This window comes from Muscardinus avellanarius (genome assembly GCF_963383645.1).
Source record: "Muscardinus avellanarius genome assembly, chromosome: X".
NCBI classification, from domain to species: domain Eukaryota; kingdom Metazoa; phylum Chordata; class Mammalia; order Rodentia; family Gliridae; genus Muscardinus; species Muscardinus avellanarius.
The window spans coordinates 111230694-111254006 of record NC_137792.1 but is presented as its reverse complement, the minus strand read 5'-3'; the positions used below and the strand labels follow the sequence as shown (position 1 = coordinate 111254006).

The window sequence follows — 23313 nt, the reverse complement described above, 5'->3', positions numbered from 1 at the left end:
AGGAAAACGCAGGCAAACCTTTAGGAAGCACGAGAGTCAGAGAGAGCGAGTGAAGGCCTGCTTGAGCACAGTCAGCCTGCAGGTGAGGGCCCCCTGCTGAGCAGTTAGTTGATGGGCGGAGCTCTTGGGAAGGCGGGGCCAGGAAGGGCCGGGAGTGCTCAGGTCTTAACAGGTCAGTGGAAGGCACCATCCGAGACAGGGGCCAGCTGTCCCCGGGCTCCCGGCAGCCAGGACCCAAGGCCCTCACTGCATGGCACAGAGGCTGTGCGGCAGGAACTCCTGCACGTAGGTGGCAGCCGCCTTGCAGAGGTAGGTCATGGTGCCGAAGCGGCCGCTGGGTGCGCTGTCATACAGAAGAGTGCAGATGCCAGATGCCGGGTCCTTGGCTAGCATGGTGTCATCCGCGCCTAGCGTTTTCTGTTTGGGTTGCAAGGGTGGGAAGACACAGGGGAAAGGAAAAATGACTGGTCTTACTCTGTAGAGTTCTGATTGGTGGACCTCCAGCCTCCTCCCCCTCACCAATGACTTGGCTCCTACGTTGTCTAGGAAACAGGGTCAGGCACAAAAAGCTGAGTATGAGTTTCTACACGTGTAGTTTTCAATGGACCCATACATTATAAACGTAATTTCAAATTGTTGTTTGCGACTTTTCCTATCACAGTGCAGTTTTGCAAGTTAGATATACAGGAATAGTTGATTAAAGGATCATGCCTATTGCTGGGCATGGTGGCACACACTTGTTATCCCCGCACTTGGGAGGCTGAGACAGGAGGATCGCGCAGGTTCGAAGCCAGCCTCAGCTGCTTAGTGAAGCTATCAGCAACTTAGTGAGACCCTGTTTCCAAATAAAATATAAAAAAGGTCTGGGAGTATAGCCCGGAGGTAGAAAGTCCCTGGGTTCCACCCCCAGTACCACCAAAAAATAAATAAAAAAAGAGTCATGCCTCTTAATAACAGAGACAAATGTTAATGCTCACAAACAGCCTGGTGGGTCTTTAGTCTGACACCTTCTAGTACTACTGATTTCCGCTCGGATTATTTTTATTTTTGCTATTAGGGATTGAACCCAGGGGCACACTCCCTATCAGCTACACCCCAGCCCGATTTTATTTTCTATTTGGAAACTAGACCTCACAAAGTTGCTGAGGGGCTTGCTAGGTTGCTTGAGGCTGGCCTCAAACCTGCCATCCTCCTGTCTCAGCCATCCAGGTCCTAGCATTGCAGGTATGTGCCACTGGGCTTGGCAAACAAAAGAATACTTTTTGAAGACAGGGAAAAAGCAGAGCCTGGTGGCACACGCCTGTAATCCCAGCACTTGGAAGGCTGAGACACAGGAGGGTCTCAGGTTCCAGGCCAGCCTCAACAACTGAGAGAGACTCGTAGCAACCTAGAAAATCCCTGTTTCAAAAAATAAGAAGGGCTGGCATGTACCTTGGAGGCAGAATATGGCTCGGTTTGATCCCTAGTACCAACCTTCCAAAACATAAAAATAATAAAAAGTGGTAGGCATGGTGGCACACGCCTATAATCATAGCCTTTGGGAGGCGGAGACAGGAGGATCGCGGTTCACAGCCAGCCTCAGCTACTTAGGCCCTTTGCAACTCAGTGAGACCCTGTTTCAAAAGAAAGAACTAAAAAGTAGGGCTGGGGGTGTAGCTCGGAGGGAAGAATGCCTGTGGGTTCCATCCCCAGTACCGCAAATAAATAAATACATAAACACATAAACACATAAATACACAAATAAATGGAAAGGAAGGGAAACAAACCACAAAGGGCCCAAGACACAAGTTGTCCTACGGCCCACTTCCTTTGCAAACAGCTCAGAGCCACTACAGAGGGGGCCAGGAGAGACCCAAGGGGCCTCAGAGGGCACAACAAAGGAACCGCAGCCTTCCAAGGAGCTCGGAATGCAGGCGCCTAGTGTGCAACACGCTCCTTTGAGAAAGCGACGGGCTGCCTACCTGTTCTTGCAGGAACAAGTCATTGGCAATATGAACGATCTTTTCCACGGCAATGATGCTTCCGATGCTGTGGATTTCGATATCTGCCAGCATGGTGAGGACGAGGATGGCTTCAACCAGAAGCTGCCGGTACTCTGGCTGAGGTACACGATTCAGGACAGACTCCACATGGACGGAGAATTTAATCTCGCCTGGCGTCATCTGTGACAGAGAAAGAGAAAATCACTTCCTGGATCCCGCTGCCCATCGAGCGCCTGCTTTAAAAGGCCATAGAACCACTGCGGCCCTGAGCATGGCTTCAGTGCTTCAATGGAATGGACCGAGTCAGTCGGGCCAACCTTTTGGAAGGCAATCTGGCAAGGCATAATGAGTCATAAATGTGTCGATGAGCTTTAACCCCCTCATGCTATTTCTGGGAGTTCATTCCGAGAAAATAATTCAAAAGAGGAGGAAAGCTCTCTATGTGCAAGAGTGTTTACAGTGGCATTAGTCACAAGGGCTAGCCCAAACATGGGAAGGGTTGTATAAGTAATGGCATGGCATGGCACAGAAACTTCACGTGTTTAATGGAGCCATCTGTAAGGATAAATCTGACTAAGGAGAAAGGAAAAATCTACGTAGAACTTAAAATTGTATATACACGATGACTGATGACTAGATTTGTGTAAAATGTCTATATACTGGTAGCATAAATGGGTATGAAGAGGTGAAAAGTATGGCCGGGCACGGTGGCCGGGCACGGTGGCGCATGCCTATGATCCCAGTACTTGGCAGGCTGAAACAGGAGGATCACAGGTTTGAGGAAAGCCTCAGCAAGTAGTGAGACTCTCATCAACCTAGGGAGACACTGTTTCCAAGTAAAACATATAAAATAGGGCTGGAGGCATAGCTTGGAGGTAGAACACCCCTGGGTTCAACCCCAAGACCCTTCCCCATCCCCCATGTAAGAGACAGAATTTTACCTCTCTAGTTGTTGAAGAAGGAAGAACAAAACCTTCCACAGAAAGCCCGTGACACTGCAAAGCAGAAAGAAAGGTGTAGTCATCAGGGATGATTAAGTGCGGAGGCTACCAGGAGACACTCTGTATTTCCAAGTGTGAGTCACAGGATGGAAGCTGCGTAATCACAGCACAGTGAAAGGCCATGCAGCCCACACGCCCTGGCCCAGGGTCACGACTGCAAACTGCCAGGGTGTCTGGCTGGACTACGGAAGAGCCAGGGTCCATCCTCTACTTAAGGGAATGGGACAGAGCTGAAGGTAGTCAAGCTGAAGGTGGTGAATTCGGCCTTCTGGAACAGACCAGCCCCGAACGCTGAGAGACTGCATGGGAAGATACTGTGCTAGACCCCAGAGCCATGACAGAAAGACCTTCAGAAAGATTCTTAGGCTGCAGGAAAAAACTCAGGAGACGTATGTATTGGATCCATACTGTTACTGCACGTTCTAGCGAAGCATCCCATACCCTCAGCAGTATTTTCTCTTGCCTTTCTCCACAGTAACTATCATCTTTTAACATTCCAGATACTATGCTGACTGTGTTTATTTGCTCCTGTTTCTGTCCAGACCATATACGTTCCATGAGGACAGAGACTGTGGTCTCTTTTGCTTTTTGTTGTGTGAACTCCTGGATTAGTGCCTGGTGTGCAGCAGATGTTCAATAAAGAGACGGATTACGTTTCATCTTCTTTATTACGATCAACTCAATTAGTAAGAGCAACGGAACTCAATGACTTATCATTTTAGATCCCAAAAACATCAAAACAGCATATATTACACAACCATAGATAAAGATGCCAATCCAACAGATTTACTGATGACAATGGACACTTTTGTGGAAATTCCCTCTCCCTCTTTTCCATTACCTTCTCCTAGACCATCTCCCTGGCTCCACTGGGGTTTCTCCTCCACTTTCTAAAGATCCTTTAATATCCTGATTACTCCCTAGATTCAGCACAGGAGAGAAAACATATCACCCTTCACTTTCTATGACTGGCTAATCTCACTGAACATAATGTTCTCCAGGTCCATCCGTTTTCCGGCCAATGACATCATTCTCTTCTTTATTCCTGAGTAGAATCTCATTGTGTGGATATCTGATACTTTTGCAACCCATTCATCTGTTGATGGACACAGAGGTTCATTCCATAATTTGGCTATTGTGGACTGTGTTGCTATAAGCATGGGTATGCATGTATTACTACAATATTCTGGTTTTAGTCCCTCTGAAAAGATACCCAAGAGTGGTACAGCTGGATGGTATGGTGGATTCGTTCCAAATTTGAGACCGAACATCTCAAAGAGTTTGTTTTACAAAAGTGGATGCACCCACATTTGGGACTATTTACTATCCTTACATCTTCTTGTTGAGTGTTCCTCTTTATTAGTAAAAAGTGACCTGCTTTGTCTCTTCTGATAACTTTTAGCTTCAAGTCTGCTTTGTCAGATATGAATGTTGCTAACCTGCTTGTTTTTGGTCTCCATTTCCATGGCACTTCTTTTTCCATCCTTTCACCCTTGGACTTTGGATATCTTTGCCTGTAAGTTGAGTTTCTTGCAAGCAGCATGTAGTTGTATTATGCTCTTTAATTCACATTGTTAGTCTACTCCTTTTAGTTAGGGAGTTTAGACCTTTGGCTTATAGTGTTATACTAGAGAGATGACTTCCATTTCCCATCATTTTGAGTTTATTTTCTCTTTGATATAGTGTTATTTTTCCTTCACTTAGTTGCCCATCTGGCAGAATTCACCTCTTCTCTGGTTCTAGTATGTACTATTTTTCTTCTTTGTCTTTTATTTCTTCAAGTATTTTTTCCCTAGTACTAAATGGGTTGTCATGGATTCTTTTAGTTTCTGCTTGTCTTGGAAGGTTTTTATTTCTCCATCCATTCTTAATGCGATCTTTGCTGGATATAGCAGTCTTGCTTGGAAGTTGTTTTCTTCCGGCAGACCAGCCCGTCAGGTGCCTCATGATTTGGGCTGAGCAGTTTTGAGCGATTTTGTCATTTCCTCTCCATCCAACTTCTCCACGCTTCTACCATCATTCTTCCATTGACTTCACTTCCGAGTCTTGGAGCCACCGAAATGTGCCATCTCCCACTCTTTGGACATTTCATCCCCCTTCCCAGTCATTTTTTATGTGTTCCTTCATTTGTATTCCCATAGCCTGGTAGTTAGGAAAGTCTATTACAAACCCCCTTTGCCTTGCACCATAGCTGCTTTGTAAGATGATAACTGTACATTCAACTACTCTATGATAAAGAGCTACCTTACATGGTGCTTACAAGGATCTGGGGCAGAACTTCACCTAGGATGTGTTTGTTAATTTGAATTGCTGTAATCCATGCGTAACTGGCAAGACAAGATGTGTCCTTGTCACCACTGTGCTATAGAGCAGATAAATGGAAGAAAAGCAAGTTTTAGGTATTCTTTGAAAGAAAGATCATCAGAGCCAAAAATCGGAGGAATCAACTTTCAACTTTAAGAAAAAAAATCACCTGATCCCGTTTCTGGAAGAATATCAGTGTGCTGAGGGGAAAAATATAACTACACGTGTTGAAGCCCTGGCTAAAATATTATTCAGGTCCTTTTCGAGGGCCCTGAAACAAAATGTGGCCCCCAAGAAACTGTGCATGAAACCTATGAATGAGTACAACAGTCTTCCTGCCTCTCTCAACTGTTACTACTATAATGGTGTGATGTGCCCGTGCATGTCTTTAGCAAGATAAGCCTTTGAAGAAAAACAAATACCGGTTATACAAAGAGTATTTTAACCATTAGCATCATTGAGGCTTTACATTTATCTAGTAGGTGTGTGTGTGTGTGTGTGTGTGTGTGTGTGTGTGTGTGTGCAAGATCATGCTGTATTTGGGACTGAACACAGGGACATTCTACCTCTGAGCTACAACCCAGGCCCTATTTTATTTTTATTTTGAAGCAAGGTCTTACTACATTGCTGAGAGCCTCACTCAGTTGTTGAGGCTACCCTCAAATCTCGGATCCTCCTGTCTCTATTTCCCAAATACTGGATTACAGTTGTGGGCCGCCATTACTGGTTTATTTAGGAGTTTAAACCCAAGGAAACATGGGTAGGAGCTCCTTGCACAAACTCCACAGATACATTTGTCTTACTACAGTGATGTGAAATTTCACAGCACACAGCAATAAATACCATTTAGAGTCTACAAAGGCTACAAGGAAAGTGAGCTCTCTAGCATTATTAAACCATTTGACTGGCAGCAAGTGTATCATATTCTCCTGCAATAACCAACTACGGACCTAAGCAGAGAAGCCATGGGTTTGAAAATCTAATTCAGAGACACCATTGCAGCAATAATGGAAAGAAACTAAATTATCTATAAAGCCACAGTCAAAAATTTAACTTTTGCTTTTTATGTTTTCTTCTAGGCTTTGCCCATCTGGATATATATAAAATCGTTACATAATTATACTACTGTTATTCTCCTGTCACATCTCAGTCAAGGAGACTAAAGACTTCAAGAATGAAAACAGAGACATCAAAAATGTGTCATGAGCTGGGCTTGGTGGTGCACACCTGTCATCCCAGTACCTGGGGGTCTGAGATAGGAGGATATCAGGTTCAAAGTGAGCCTTAACCACCTAGCAAGACCTTGTTTCAAAATAAAGAGTAAAACAGGGCTGAGGGTGGAGCACAGAAGTAGAAGGCCTCTGGATTCAATTTACCGTGCCACCAAAGAAAAGTGTGTTCTGAGCTGCGTAGATGAGCCAGTACTTGGGAGGCTGAGACCAGCCTCAGCAACACAGGGTTAGGGTTGAACAAAAATTAAAATGGGCCGGGGGTACTCTGGAGTTGAATGCCCCTGGGTTCTATCCCCATTACTATGAAAAACTGTGACAAATGTGTTATGCTTACCTTCTGCAATATTTGCCATACTTTTTGATAGAATCCAACTGGGACCCGATTCAGTGCTCCATCCAGCCTTCTCCGACGTTGCCACTGACCCTGGCGACTGTCCCTAGCTGGCTCTTGGTCATACATGCTGGCAAAAGACCCACTACTTGGAGTCACACAGCTTCCTGGGGACTTGGGAGAAAGAAGAAAGAACATAAATCGGAAGTTATCTCTGTTCCTCCGATAATACATTTTATCACCGTGAACAATAAACACACTCTGCCCAATTACAAAGTACTTCTTAAGTGAAACAACCAAGATAAAGTGGCAACAGGGAAGCAAATACACTTCTCTACAGCTAGAAGTGCTGTGGATTAGAACAATCCTTTAAGAAAGCAATCTGGTGGCACATAATAAAAGGCATACAAATATTGAGGTTTTTCCCTAGCAGCACCAGGCTCCAGAGAGGACGGGAACTCATAACAGAGCTCAGAACCAGAGAAGAGATAAGCTGGTCTCACGCCCGAGGACGCGGCAGCAGCGCCTTACTGCCGGCGGCGGCGGCGAGCTCACCAGACGGCACCAAACCAATGCACTCAATAGCCCACCAGGCTCCAGAGAGGAGCGGTGGACAGCAAGCCGAGGTGAGCCGCGGTGGATCAGCCGGGAGGAATTCAGCAGATTTCTCGGCACAGGGAGCATCTAAAGCTCCCAGAGGCTGGGCTCAGCACACCCTGCAGGGACTCAGAGCGGAGCTCAAAAACAGAAAAGAAATAAGCCAGCCTCACGGCCGAGGGCATGACAGCGACACCATATTGCCACTGGCGACAGCAGCAGCGAAGTCACCGAGTCCACTACAGCTCCATCTGTGCAATCAACAACAGTAAGTCAAATTGTGGCCACTAGAGGAGAAATCCCAGTACTGTACTCCCAGGGACTTGACCCAGTGGGGGAGTGGCGGTGGCAGAGCTATCACACCATAGGAGAACACCCAACCTGGCACCCCCTATGTTCTAAAGCAGCCTCGATTGACACCCAGGGTCTGAGACTCTGCGATACAACCCAGTAAAGGAATAGTGGGGACCGAGATACCACATACTCGAGATCCAGAGCACCTTAAGTGAAGTCGTAGTGACCCAAGGGAAGAACCCAGAGAAGGCACAAACTTCCGAAATCATGGGAAAGAGGAATAACAATGGAGCAATGAATGCCCACAACCCCACAATATGAGAACCCGATAAAACAGAAAATCAGAGATTTCTAGAAGATCAAATCAGGAAAATAACTGTAGAAATAATAGAGGTGCTTCGAAAAGAACTCAGAGAGAGCCAAAGAGAGATAAAGGATGCAATTAATGAAGTAAAGGCCTCAATTCAAAGCACAAACAACCGATTAGACCACACGAAGAATAGAATCTCACTCTTAGAAGATGAGCATTAAAAAAATGAACGCATAGTTTCTAATTTAGAATCTCGCTCTTAGAAGATGATCATTCCAAAAATGAACGCATAGTTTCTAATCTAGGAAAAAATATCCAACAGCAGGAATCTGACATTGAAGAAATATGGGCCCATTTTAAGAGAGCTAACCTAAGAATAATTGGAATAGAGGAGGGAAAAGAAGGTGAAACCAAAGGGATCAACAATCTCTTCAAGGAAGTAATAGCAGAAAATTTTCCAAACATAGAGCAAGAGGTCGATACACAGGTCCAGGAAACTTATAGAACTCCCTTCAGACAGGATCGGAAAAGAGGATCCCCATGCCACATAATTGTCAAAATGACCAATGTGGAAGCCAAGCAGAGAATCTTAAAGGCAACAAAAACAAAGGGCCAAGTGACATTCAGAGGCAAACCTATTAGAATCACTCCAGACTTCCCAAACCAAGTCATGAGAGCCAGAAGGGCTTGGAGTAACATATTCCAAACTCTGAAAGAAAACAACTTCCAGCCAAAAATTTCCTACCCAGCAAAACTTTCTTTCAAATTAGATGGGGAAATAAGAAGCTTCCACGACAAACATAAACTGAAGGAATTTATGTCTTCAAAACCAGCGCTAGAGAAAATACTCAAAGAGATTAACTACAAAGAAGAAATAGGTAACACAGACCAGAACCAGAGAAACAAGATTTTCCATCCAACAGACAACTAAGATTGGTTATCTGTGGAGATTCATTATTTATGTTAGTCTTTTACCTATCTCTTAATTGTATTGTTTGCTTTTATTGTTGCTAATTTTTAGGATTTCTAGTTGGAATATTAATATACCTTCAGATATAGCATTTGGAAATATTTTATCCCATTCTATTAGTAACTGTTAACTCTGTTTACATTGTCTTTGGATATACAATATTTTTTTTATTTTTTAGGGAGTTTGTATACTCTTCTGTTGCCTGTGCCATTGAAATCATATCCAAGAAATCACTGCCAATTTCAGTGTTGTGAGGTTTTATGACCCAGATTTTCTTCTAAAAGTGTACAGTCTTAAGATTTATATTTAGGTCTTTTATCTATTTTGAGTTAATATTTATATATGGTGTTAGGTAAGGGTCCAATTTTATTCTTTTTCATGTAATTATTATCTTTCAACAATATTTAGTTAAAAGATTAGTATTTCCTCCACCAAATGTTCGTGGAAACCTTGTCAAAAATAACTTGACAATATATGAAAGAATTTATATCTAGGCTTTTATTTAACTCCAATGGTTTATATATCTGCCTTTAGAACAGTACTGCTCTGTTTCAATTATTGTAGCTTTGTATGGTTTGAAATCAGAAAATATACATCTTCTAGCTTTGCTCCTTTTTGAGATCATTTTGAGTATCTAGAGTCCATATTCCATATCAGGATAGATTTTTCTGAAAAATAAATAAATAAATGTATGATAGTTTCACCTAAAAAAAAGAAAAAATATTCTCTGGTAAGAAAGAAAGCAAAAAGAAATATTGAAATGTTATCTTTAAGTCATCAAAAGCTTGGTATCAGACAAATGAAACTGTTACGTGAGATTATCATCATTAATATTGGATAAATTGCTATAAAACTAGATGTCAACCACTAAGCCAAGCATGGGAAGGAGGGATGGGGAGGGAACGGGGTGGGGATCAGGTAAGGGGCTAACTGGGCGAAGTGTGCATGTATGTCTACAAAAGTATTTTCTTTATACCATTATGATGTATGAATACAGTGCACTAATTAAAAAAATAAATAAATAAAAATATTGAGGACATGGGCCATCCTTAGCCAGTCATCTCTGTTAAAACTGCCAGCTGGTCTATGTCTTACTGCATTACACTCATGAGATAAAACACAACCCTCGGTCAATTTAAAAGGATTATAATAACAGAAAGTATATTCTCCTGTCACAATGTAATGAAATAAGAAATCAGTTAACAGGAAGAAATTTACAAATATTTTGAAATTACATCTCATACTTCTAAATAATCAATGTATTCATGAAAGAAAGCACACAGCGAATCTGAGATGAACCCGGTGTGGTGGATCATACTTGTCATTCCAGTACTTAGGGAGCTCGAGATAGGAGGCTCGTAAGGTCAAGTCCAGCCTCAGCAACTTATACCGAGACGCTCAGCAACCTAGAAAAACCTCGTTTCAAAATAAAAACTAAATATCAGGCATGGTAGTATACACCTGTAATCCCAGTACTCGGGAGGCTGAAACAGGAGAATCGCAGATTCAAGGGCAGACTCAGCAAGTAGTGAGACTCTCATCACACTAGAGAGACCCAGTTTCAAAATTAAAATAAAAAATAAAGCTGAGGGTATAGCTCAGAGGTAGAACATCCCTTGCTTTAATCTTCAGTACCACAAAAAGAATAGGGCTGGGGTTTATTTCCATTTTCTGCATATGGTTATCCGGTTTTGACAACATCATTTGTTGAACAGGCTATCTTTTTTCCAGTGTATGTTTTTGGCCCTCAGCAACCTAGCGTGACCCTATTTCTAAATAAAAAATGAAACAGGGTTGGGAGCACAGTGCAGAGGTAGAGTGCCCCTGGGTTCAATCTCAGAAACACACACACACACACACACACACACGCACATACAACAAAAAAAGAAAGGCAAACTGAACTGAAAGCAAGTTGAGGGAAGGAAGAAGTAAGATTAGAGTAGAAAGAAATCAATGAGAGAAAAACGTAGAGAGAACCAATGAAACCAAAATTTATTTATATGAAAAATCAATAAGTGGACAAATCTTTAGCCAAATGGACCAAGAAAAGAGAACAAAGAAAGAGGACACCAATGCCAAACTTATAGAAATAAAAAGATCATAAAGACATACTATCGGTGGCCATATGCTAACAATTATATAACCTGGGTAAAAGAGACAAATTCCTAGAAAGATAAAAAATATCCAATGGCTTCAAAAAGAAACAAAAATATGATTTGCTTTATAATATATAGAGAGATTAAATTCGTCAGTGCTAGCCGGGAGAGGTGGTACATGACTGAAATCCCAGTACTTGGGAGGCTGAGACAGGAGGATCACAGGTTCCGGGCCAGCCTCGGCAACTTAGGCCCTCGGCAACCTGGTGAGACCCTCTTTCCAAATAAAAAATAAGATGGGGCTGGGGGACTAGTTCAAACATAGAATGTCCCTGGGTTCAATCCCTAGCAGAGAGAGAGAGAAAGAGAGAGAGAGAGAGAGAGAGAGAGAGAGAGAGAGGTATGACCCCAGAATAAGAGGACATACTTACACATCACATATCCTCACATATCCTCTACAAGAATTGTATCTAGAGTATGTAAAGATCCTTGTACCCAACAATAAAACAATAAATAGCCCAAATAAGAAAGGACAACGAATCCAGCTTCACATTCAACCAAAGAAGATAAAGAGCTTACAGGTTCAACGAAAACACTGGTCATTACCAGGTACCAGGGGAATGTAAATCAAACCCATAAGGAGATGCCGTTTCACACCCACCAGGGCTATAGTAAAAAAGGAAATTATAAGGGTTGGGGAAGATGTGAAGAATTCAGGATACTCATACAATACTGGAAGAAATATAATATGGTGACATTTAGGAAAGTTTGACAGTTCCTTAGAATGCTCAACATAATGACCATATCATCCAGAACCTTCTGGTCTTATACACACACACACACACACACACACACACACACACACACACATACACATATATCTCCAAGAGAAATGAAAACATATGGCCATATAAGAACATGTGCATGAAAGTTAATACAAGCATTATTCACAGTAGCCAAAAAGTGGAAAGAGTTCAGATGTCCATCATGTGATGAATGACAAATAAAATGTGGTGTGGGGGGCACTGGGGACTTGACACAGGGCCATTCTAATTCTGAATTGCACCCTCAGTCCTAGTTTTATCTATATTTTGAAACAGGGTCTCACTAGGTTGATGAAAGTTTCACTACTTGCTGAGGCTGTCCTTGAACCTATGGTCCTCCTGTCTCAGCCTCCCATGTCCTGGGATTACAAGCGTGCACCACCACACCTGGCTTAAAAGTGGTTTATTGATATTTTAAGTTATTACTTTGTAATAAAAAAGAAATTAGTGATATACATTACAACATAATAAACTTTGAAAAATATAGTAGTTAAAGGGAAATATGCTAGTAAAAGGAAAAATATGCTAGTATAAGTGAAACGCTGGTCAAATGGTTATTTGACAGTTCTCATTCAGGAATAAATATAAAATAGAAATATAGAATAGAAATATTTTCTAAGAAAGGAACTCACTTCAATGTTACAGTGCGTCAGCCTCAAACCCACAATCCTCCTGACTCGGCCTCCCAGGAACTGGAATTAAAGGCACATACCAGTGCTCCAGGCTCCTGTTTCTGTTTTTATTTTGAGAAAGGATCTTGCTATGCTGTCCAGGCTAGCCTTGAACTTGGGATTCTCTCTGTCTAAGCCAAACAGTGCGATTAAAGGAATATACCACTGCACCCACCTTGTTCCATGTGTTTACTTATTTTTTTAGTCAAGCAGATTAATATAACAGCATATTCAAACAGGAGTTACCAGAAAAGATGGCGACATCAGATCTACTCCCGAGAGATGAACACCATTGGACTGTGAAAAAACATTGAGGAAATAAATAAAATGTTAAAAGGAACGAGACAAGGCAGAAGTCCTCGTACTTAAAAACATTATTAGGAAAGTACAAGCATGGACCGTTTTACATAACTAGCCAGCCACGTGATTATAAATAGCTGTGCTCTAGTTGTCCTGGCAAAGGGGAAAATAAGTAAAACTACCTTAAAATGTTTTTTCTTTCCAGAAGAGGGCACCAGCGAGTAGTAGAGAAAAGCGCTTTCTTTGTTGTATTGGAGATTGAACCCAGGGCACTCTACCTTTCACTCCCAGGCCTATTTTTATTCTTTATTTTGGAACAAGGTCTCACTAAGGTGCAGAGGACCTCATTAAGTTCCTCAGGCTGGCTGCAAACCCGTGATCCTCCTGTCTCAGCCTCCCAAGTACTGGGATTACAAGTGTGTGCCAGCCACCTCACCCGGGTAGAAATGGGTTTATAGCAACAAAAAGTATCAGACATTCAGGTGGGGATAGATATTAATATATGTAAAAAGAAATTAATAAAACTTTAGGGCTCTTAGTCACAGGCCTCATAATTTGGTTTCCCTTGAAGACCTAGAGGTAGTTGACGTGCAGGGGAAAAAAATCTAAGTAGCTGAGTAGATCAAGTCTTCACATCCTACTACTGTAGCTGGGAACATGGACTTTGATCTCTACATAGATGATGGTCTTGTAAGTAATACCGAGGAACTAAAAACAACGATAAAATGTTTGGCTTGTCACTCTCAACCCAAACAAGGATCATTAACCAACAGCATCAGTTTATTCAGAAAGGAACATTGTTCTTTCCCCCTTTGAAAGAGAAAATATTCGTTGAGATTGTTCACATTATCTGGGGAAACCTGTAAAGAGAATACTTTTTTCTTAACACAAAGTCCCATCTTGTCTCTGCATGAATATACATGTAAAGGGGCATTTGAAAAGTGCGCTCAAGTTTACTTCAAATTAAACTTCAAACATTGGCTCATTCTCCGCCTAAATGCTGGCTCCCAATTTCTTGTGAAACAGAAAAAATAAATCTCCAGTCCACCTCGCCTCTTCTGGATGTGTTTTAATGCTGCAAGTTATGCTAACACTACTTGGAAAGCAGGAGGAGGAGGATTAGGTTTTACATGAGAAGTGTTTGTAGCAGGGACCAAACCAGTAGTGCCTGAACTTGGAGACTGGAAAGCAAATGATTTTCCAGAGCTTCAAGAGTAGGTATGGAAGTTGGTGTTAACTGTGTCTTTGTATAAGGCAACAGCTCGCTCCTGTCACCTGCAGGGGAAACTGAGAGGCTGTGATGTCGTTTTTGGCAGTGTTTGGCGATTCCCACCTATGCCCAGACTAACTTCAATGCTTCCTCTCTATGTGTCTGCAATACCTTTCATATACCTCTGCCATGGCAATGGTAAAAGCCCTAGGGGCAAAACCTGGAAATAAGGCTTTTCTGTGTAGGTACGTGTGTGTGTGTGTGTGTGTGTGTGTGTGTGTGTGTGTGTGTGTTACCAGAGTTTGAACGTCCAGGCATTCTACCTGCCCTATTTTATGTTGAAATGGTCTTGCTAACTTATTGAGGGTGTGGCTAAGTTGCTCGGACTGGCCTTGAACCTGTGATTCTTCTGTAATTCTAGCCTCCCAAGTGTTGGTGTTACAGGGTGTGCCACTCCTCCTGGCTCCCTGAAAATAGGTGTTAATTCTTTATTTAATTTCTTTATGCAGTATGGGTGATCAAATCCAGGGTCTAGAGCATGCTAGGCCTGAAGACAGATTTAATAATTAAAGCCCTAGCTGGGTGTGGTGGCACATACTTGTTATCCCAGCACTCGGGAGGCTGAGACAGGAGGATCGTGGTTCGCGAACAGTCTCAGCTACTTCGTGAGACCCTCTGCAACTCAGTGAGACCTTGTTTCAAAAGAAAGAATAAAAATAGTGCTGAGGGCGTAATTTGGAGGTAGAATGCCCCTGGGTTCCATCCCCAGTACCACAAAAAATAAGAAATAAAAAATACAAAGTAAAGCCCTCGCCTAATCTACTGTTTGCTCTCGTACCTCCTCTTAAACGTCTAAATCTAGTTTTAGAAAGCAAATCATGCCCCAATTCCATGTCAGTCCTGATAAGAGGAACTTGGGGGTATCAATTTCTTGCTATCCCATGCAAGTTGCTTTCCTTCTAAAATTAGTAGCTTGGCCCCCAAAAAGAAAAGCTATCTATGAATTATTGTTATAAAGGGGATTCAAACACACAACTCCATGACCTGTTATTATTTGTAAAATAAGGCTGTTAGCTCATGCATGCTATCTAGAACGAAAGGTAAGAATATTAAAGATCACTAGTTGTTTCACCTGACCCTCGGTTGAGATAGACAGTCTACGTAATTCCACCTGAAAAACGAAGGGCGCAAATTCTACTCAGGATTTGAAACAAAATAAGTGAGCCCCACAGACTGACTCCAAAGACTGTCTTGAAACATGACAATACCCCAGGTAATGTCCCAGGCAGCGCCTCACCTGCTTCATCTCACTCTTCAACTGCAGGATTCCCGTCCGCTCTGTTTTTGTTGCTCCCACAGCACCAATCTCGTGAATAGAAATAGCAGGGCTGACATTTGAGTCCGTGGGACGAACTACACAGCATGCGACAAGAGGGAGAAGAAGAGGATAACCAGGCTCATTTTTCCCTCCACCACATTAGAAAAAAAACCTTACATGTATGTTCTTCGTTTCTATGTTTAACTGAATTTTAAAACCAATTAGTATAACCTTGCTACGTAAGTGTGGTCCGTGGGCAAGTGGCACCAGCATCAGCATCCGTGAGGGTCTTGGTCATCAACTCCCAGGTCCCCTCCTCAGACACACTGACTCAGAATCCACATCTGAGGAAGATCTTCAGCCAGGAGGCGGACCGCTCGCTTTGACCGCTGTGACCCATCTGTCTGACCTTATGTATGTCATTATTCTAAGCCTAAAAGTTGAGCATGAAAGGTCACCCCTTCTCATTTGTTTTGCCAATTTAGGTATGCCTCACCAAATAATGGTGCCAGAAATGAAGAGTGTGGGCTGTGCTTAATCAAATGGTGGATGCTGCATGCACATACTGAAATATCGCACTGAACCCTATAATATATGCAATTAATACATGTGAGTCAAAGTAAAAATAAAATTTTGGTGGTATTGGGGATGGAACCCAGGGGCATTCTACGTCTGAATTACACCTCCGGCCCTAATTTTTATTCTTTATTTTTAAACAGGGTCTCATTGAGTTGCAAAGGGCCTCACTAAGTAACCGAGGCTGTCTGCAAACCACGATCCTCCTGTCTCAGCCTCCCAAATGCTGGGATTCCAAGCACGTGCCACCATGCCCGGCCAAGTCAAATTTTTTTTAAAGTGCAGGTGGAATATTAGTTTGTGATAAATCCCTTAGACACATCAGAATTTAAGTTTGATAGCCGGGTGTGGTGGTGGCACATGCCTGCGTCACAGTTCTTGGGAAGCTGAGAGAGGATCACAGGGTCGAGGCCAGTCTCAGCAACTTTCTAAGACCCTGTTTCAAAACAAAAAGGTCTTGGAGATGTAGCTTGGGGTAGAATGCCCCTGGGGTCAATCCCCAGCACACACACATACACAAGCATTTAATGTTGGGAAGGATACACTAGACACACTGCAGCAGCTACACACATACATACACACTGTAAACGATTAGTATTGACTACTGGGATATAAGAAAGTTGCCAACACTGGGTTATCAGTGGCTGTAGAGACTAAGGATAATGTAAGGGAATGAACAAAAGAGTTAAAAACAGAACACGATAGTAAACAGTCCAAGACAGCAATCTTGGTTCATGTATCATTTAAGGAAAAAATGAGACAGAGAGTGGTTTACAAATCTCATTCTAAACATAGATTTAATTGTTTTATAAATTGTAGTTACAGCTATCTGGGGCAAAACTTTCCTCTGATAATAGAAACACACAACTAACACGGCATTAAATTAATCACTCTGAGCTGGGCACTGTGGTGCATGCCTGTGATCTCAGTCCTTGGGAGGCTGGGGCAGGTGGATTAAAGGTCCGAGGCCAGCCTCAGCAAGTTAGCGAGACCTGTTTCAAAAAAAGAAGGAAAAATTAAATGCTGAAAAAGTGAAATGAACCATTCGGTCTTACCACTTCGCTCCACGCCAAACTCCTTGCCACTGAGAATGTGATGCAGGAGGTTCTTCATGGCTGAAGGACTGAGGTTCACCAGGCCCTCGGTGGCTTCTTCGGCTAGGCGGTAGCAAGGGAGGACAGCAGGAATTCTACTTTGTCTGCATGCTCTCCCTTCTTACTCCATTCCCTCCCTCCTGTGTGTGTGTGTGTGTGTGTGTGTGTGTGTGTGCACGTGTGTACATGTGCATGCGTGCGAGTGTAGGGATTAGACACAGGGGGCATTCCAAATGCTAAGAGCACTCACTACCACGTATTCAGATTTTCTGAGTCACTTGATTTTCTGGAGAGGAAGATTACAAAATAGATTCGAAGACTGTATTATTTGCTACAATAGTCCTAATTATTTAAGGACTGACAGTCGATTTGTGAATTAGCTAGTCATTGATTTTGTCTTCACCCCACTTCCTTGCCATTAAGGTACTCAGTACATTGTGTGGGGGGGTGTTGGGGTTTGAACCCAGATGTATTTTACCTCTGAGCTACACCTCCAGGATTTTATTTTTTAATTTTTAGACAGGGTCTCTCTAGGTTGCGGAGAATCTTGATACTTGTTGACGCTGTCCTCGCACCTATGACCCTCCTGCCTCACTTTCCCAAGTACTGAGATTGCAGACCTGCGCCACCATGATCAGTTTAGAATTTTTATTTGAAAAACGAACGGAGAACTAAAGAACTGGAGACCACTGAGTGAAAGGCAATGAACGTCTGTATGCAAGCAGATAAACGGAAATTATGTAAACTTCTCACTCTGTGCAGGGCGTAGTGGCACATGACTGTGTTCCCAGATACTTTGGGGCCTGAGGCAGGAATAGCACTTGAGCTCGGGAGTTCAAGACCTGCCTGGACAACGCTGCAGGACCCAACTTTAAAAACAAAGATGAAGCCGGGCGTGGTGGCGCACTCTTGTAATCCCTGCACTTGGAAGGCTGAAACAGGATGGATGATCTCACAGGTTCGAAGCCAGCCTCAGCTACTTAGTCGGGTTCTCAGCAACTTAGTGAGACCCTGTTTCCAAATAAAATATAAAAAATAGGTCTGGGAGTGTAGCCTAGAGGTAGAAACCCTCTGGGTTCCACCCCCAGTACCACCAAAAATAAATAAATATATAAATAAATAAATATAAAAAGAAGGATGAAGAGGATGGAAAGCACAGAAGAGTCCAGAGCCGACCAGTACCAGCCCAGGTGTGCTGCGGAGATGTGCCAGGACTGGGAGCCACAAAAGGCCACATGTCCTTGGACCCACCACCTGGTAGATCCCAGGGTGGTATGTGGAAGACCCTGGTTGTCTTTTTTCCATTTTAAATCATTGCCTGTAGAGATGTGAGGAAATCCTAAATGAAGACAAGCCAGATTCTTCCGGACCTTTTCTTCAGAAAGTGATGGCAACTAAGAGCTCCATGGCATTTCTTTCCTGGCCCGGACCCCACTATTCCTCGGTCACTCTTCGTTTGGCCAACTGACCTCTAGTTTGGTGTTGCTAATCCTTGGTCTCTACCTCTGTCATGGAGAGTTTAATCTGAATATAAAAAATAATATTCACTTAAGAAAACGCCTATCTAGATATACAGAGACTTAGCTTGCCGTGGTGGTGTGCACCTCTAATCCCAGCACTCGAGAGGCCATGACAGGAGGATCCCAGGTTTGCAGCCTCCGCAACTTAACTAGGCTCTCCACAAGCTAGCAAGACCCTGTTTCAAACAAAAAATAAAAAAGGCTGGGGGTGTAGCTCAGAGGTAAATGCCCCTGGGTTCAATCCTCAGTACCCTCCTCCACAAGAAAGACATAGATAGATGATAGATAGATAGATAGACAGACAGACAGACGGGGGAGAATGTAAATGTAAGGCAAAAGGCACAGTGTCTGGCGTATGATAGGTATAAAGTCATCGTTAGCTCTCTTCTTTCGAGGGGTTCTATAAATATAAATTATCTCATATTTGATTTAGGTTTGACTAAAGCCAATACATTTGATCCCTCTTAATAGTTCAGTTAGAAACTTCTTGTGGAAATTTGACCTATACGATGAGTTTCAATGGTGAGTTTACCAACTGTCACGTTATGTTTCCCTCCCATTCCCATCTTGTTGAAATCCAACAAATGCCAAAGGAAAACAGTGCCAGGGGCTCCCCTCCCTGCCTCTAAAGCTTCTCCAGGGCCAACTATTTCTCCAATTAAAACTGGTATCTCGACAAACGCACTTATAATTAGCTTCAAGTGGTCTTATTAGACAAATGTTAACCAAAGTACTGCCTTCCTTTATTCAATCATGATGCTGACTGGACAGGGCGTCGACACTATGATCCACTTACGTGGTGCCTCAAGCCTGGTGCTCAGAAACTCCACTGCATGAAGCAGGACCAGACACAGTCTGTCAGCCCAGGTACGCTTCAGAGCACTCGGGAGTTCTGAGGACTTACGGGGACGGAAGGCAGCTGAGAGCACTTAGTGAAGAAGAACTTGCCCGGGTGTGGTGGCCCACACTTGTAATCCTAGTACTTGGGAAGCTGAGACAGGAGGGGCACAGGTTTGAGGCCAGCCTCAGCAATGTAGAGAGACTCATCACAACCTAGTGAGATCTTGTTTCAAATTAATAAAAAAATAGGTGCTGGGGGTATAGCTCATAGATAGAATGCCCCTGGGGGAGGGAGGGATTGAGAGAAAGAGAGAGAGAGGAATTTAGAGGACAAAGCCCCCAAGAGGTGGCCTTTTGAAGCTGCAGGACCAATACACAAATGTGTTCTCCTGAGTCCCTTGTATAAGTAGTGACGGGGTTGAGTAGCATGGGGACAAGATCGCCTTATGCAGGCGGTGAGGCATGGGTACAGAAATGTTCTTTCTTTCCCTCCCGATCCCAGAATCCACTGGTCTTCATTCAAAGCAAGTTCTGCCTAAAAGTGGTTACTGAATTGGGTACCTGAGCACCGAAGGGAGTGAGCCAGTTCTGTTGCCATGACTTGTATGATCAGACCAATCCGAAGTCGAAACATTTCCGCAAAGAGGCCAGGCTGGGTTCGCATATACATGGCAAGATACACCATTATTTCCTGCGCACAGAACGGACGGAGGCAGAAAATCAAGGGCCAGGCCTCACAGGCCCTCTTTGTCATCCTTGCAAATTGCCCAACCAACTGAAAACAAACTGTAAGTCCCGGTGGCCATATCAGGCTTGCTCACCTGCGTAAGGATGGCGATGCTCATGTCGCCTTCACTGGCTTCGTCTATCAGTCGAGTGAGCGCCTCATAGGGCAGAGGTCTGAGGAAGCAGACAGTGAACAACGGCAGCTTTCTGTGAACCCCAAAGCGCTGAAGACCAAGTGAAGAGCTCTCGGCAAGTCGCAGTCTTTGGCTCGACACCCGGTTACTCCGGTTGCAACCTGCTTCTTTCCATCTCTCCAGCTCCCTCGCTGCCTCCCAAAACCACCCTGGCCCATAGCCTTCCAGGAGGCTCTCCTCTCTCCTCTACAGCGAGCCTGTCCTCCTTCCAATTTTTAGTTAAAACTCACTCACTGATGCCCTTCCAAGCTAGTCTTTAGTATTCAACAGGTAACCATTACCCCCTACAAAGAGATTAACTTGTTTTAAGTTGTGTGTTTTGAAACCCACAATTTTATTACTTTACATTAACATCTTACATGAATTTTTTTCTTTTCTTTTTTGGTACCAGGCGATTGAACCCAGGGGCATTCTACCCCCAAGCTATATCCCTTGTCCTTTTTATTTTTTTTAAAATTTGAAACAGGGTCTCCTTAAGTGGAAGAGGATCTTGATAAGTTGTTGAAGAGGGCCTTGAACCTGCCATCCTCCAAGTACTGGCTGGGATTACAAGCAAGCACCACCATGACCAGTTTTATATTACTCTTCTATACTTTCATCGGTCCACTTCTCCCACATACATTCCCTCCTCCTCACACACTAACACACACACACACACACACACACACACACACACACAGAGGTATGCACAAGTCCTACCAAACTGATGACGTTCTCCTTGATGTGAAGTAGTTTGTGGATATGGGTCATGCCATCTTGTTTTGGATTCTCTAGAGTGTCACAAAAGTAATCTGATCTGTGATAAAAGATCATTTGTGAGGAGCAAGGTGCTACGGGTTGAACTGTGTCCCCCTCCAATTCAGAGGTTGATGATATGACCTTTCGGGGTGATTATGTTAACATGAATCCTTGGGTGAACCCCGATCCAAAATAACTGGCAGCGTTATAGAAAGGGGAAATGTGTATACAGAGACATGCAGAGAGGGGAGAAAGATGAAGAGACAGAGAGAGAACATGGCCATCTGCAAGCCAAGGAAGAATCCCTGGAGCCACGTCATTCACAGCCTTCAGAAGAAAACAACCCTGCTGAGACCCTCATTTGGACTTGCAGCCTCCAGAACTCTGAGAAAAGACATTTCTGGGATGAATCCACCCAAGCTGTATACTGTGTTATGGCTGCCAAGCAAACACACACACATGGTTAGGACAAGTTTTCCTGAAGCATAACTGGGACTTTACACCTGGAACCTGTGACTCAGGGACCTAGGACATGCCTCTCGAAGTCTTCATATAGAAGTTCAAACTGCATCTTCGAAGCCAGGGAAAGCCGGGCGTGGTGGCACACGCTTCTAATCCCAGTATTTGGGAGGCTGGGACAGGAGGATCGCGGTTTACAGACAGCCTCAGCCACTTAATGAGGCCCTCTACACCTCAGCGAGACCCTGTTTCAAAATAAAGAATAAAAACTACGGCTGGAGGTATAGCTCGGAAGTAGCTACCAAAAGGAAAAAAGAAACAGTGGAAACCATGGACATTATCAGGGAGGGACGGTTTGGGATGCAGGCAGCAGCAAAGGCATCCTTGATTACTTTCCTCGTTTGTTCCTGATTATGTTCTACACTGAGAGCACAGTGACTTTACTACAGGAACTGTTCACACACTGACTACCACCAGTAGCCAGGGGTATATCTTGCTTTCAGGTACTCCCTTTGTAGAAAACACACATTTTTCTGGTCACTTATGAATGAAGTTAGAATCCTATGAATATTGCTTGGAAATACAACATGCTTGCAGATTTAAATACTGGCATTTGCATGACATGACATGACAGTAGACAGGCTTAGGGCATATGAGTGTGTTTCACACACATGGCTGGCAGCCAAGGGAAGACGCGTGTGGAAGGATTCAACTTCCCATGCTACCTCTCCTAGGCTGCAGCGGCACTGAGGCGGAGACCCTCCCGTGACAGCCAGGCTGAGCTGGGCTGCGACCCCAGGCTGCTCTGCAAGTGGCCCTCTTTCCCGTCACCTTTGACCTCCACCCCTTCATTCCTCCTTGAGCACGCAGAGTTGCATCAGCCGCCCTGTGCTCGACCCAGACACTTTCTTCCACTCCACAGTGTGGCTGCCTTAGTGTGAGAATTACTTCCTGGTGCCCCCGTGCTTTGCTGTGCTTTTGAGAGGAAGGTTCACAAACAACAATAAGTACAGTGTGAGCACCTCTCTCTATAAAGTTTTCCCTTCCAGTGACTCATGCAGGCCTGAGTCCTGCCCAACATTCTGCCTCTGAGAGACATGTGCCTGGAGGTCACTGTCGTCCCTGGACAGACTCATAGATTTGGGCAAGAGAATTGCTCTAAGCCGACACAGCTCCTTCAGGCTCAGAAAAGACTCGTCAAACCCCACCAAATGCCACACTCACGCAGAGATGTTTTTTTCGCGAGGTTCTGGAGGGAGTCCCACTGTCAAATGTTTCTGGTAGGAGAGAAGGTCCGTGCAGGCCTAAGAAGAGATACCATAACATTAGCCTTTCCATAAAACCCCGATTTCCACACTTTTCCAGCCTAGAAACCTTTGGTCCCCCTTGAAGTCATGTCACACCAAACTCTTTCACTGAACCGATGCCATGAAGATCAGAAAACAGGGATTTCTAGAGGAGATCCGTTGATTATGTAGGAGACAGGAAATTTTAGCACAGTGTACACCTGTTCAAGTTCTAGAATTCTTACCGTTTATAAGAACTCTAACGTCTATAGATTTCTGGTGTTCAGTAATGGATATTTACCATTTACATGTAAAAACCTAACTGAATACCAGACACTTGATGTGTGAGAGGAAACATCTGAAATGAACAGAGGCTGTAGCTGCTGTAAGAATCTCTCTCTCTTCCTTTCTTTTGATTAAACCTGGGGCCACGTGCATGC

At 43.7% G+C, this 23313-nt stretch overlaps 1 protein-coding gene across 7 annotated transcripts in view; it reads right to left on the bottom strand.

Moving 5' to 3' along the window:
- Positions 1 to 243: 243 nt before the first annotated feature.
- The window catches only part of PHKA1 (phosphorylase kinase regulatory subunit alpha 1), a gene marked incomplete at both ends in the record, with an annotated part of 102788 nt that continues 79718 nt past the window's right edge, over positions 244 to 23313 (bottom strand). For 2 of the 7 annotated variants that reach the window (XM_080719346.1, XM_080719351.1), the window contains 11 exons: positions 244 to 417; positions 1962 to 2162; positions 2924 to 2977; positions 6854 to 7024; positions 12859 to 12909; positions 15255 to 15293; positions 15420 to 15535; positions 17072 to 17173; positions 20032 to 20161; positions 20292 to 20370; positions 22812 to 22891. In XM_080719346.1, coding sequence (XP_080575472.1) covers positions 244 to 417; positions 1962 to 2162; positions 2924 to 2977; positions 6854 to 7024; positions 12859 to 12909; positions 15255 to 15293; positions 15420 to 15535; positions 17072 to 17173; positions 20032 to 20161; positions 20292 to 20370; positions 22812 to 22891 — 1197 coding nt within the window. Of the gene's footprint in view, positions 418 to 1961; positions 2163 to 2923; positions 2978 to 6853; positions 7025 to 12858; positions 12910 to 15245; positions 15294 to 15419; positions 15536 to 17071; positions 17174 to 20031; positions 20162 to 20291; positions 20371 to 22811; positions 22892 to 23313 lie in introns of all 7 variants that reach the window. The other 5 variants (XM_080719350.1, XM_080719352.1, XM_080719348.1 and 2 more) reach the window with 4 other exon arrangements.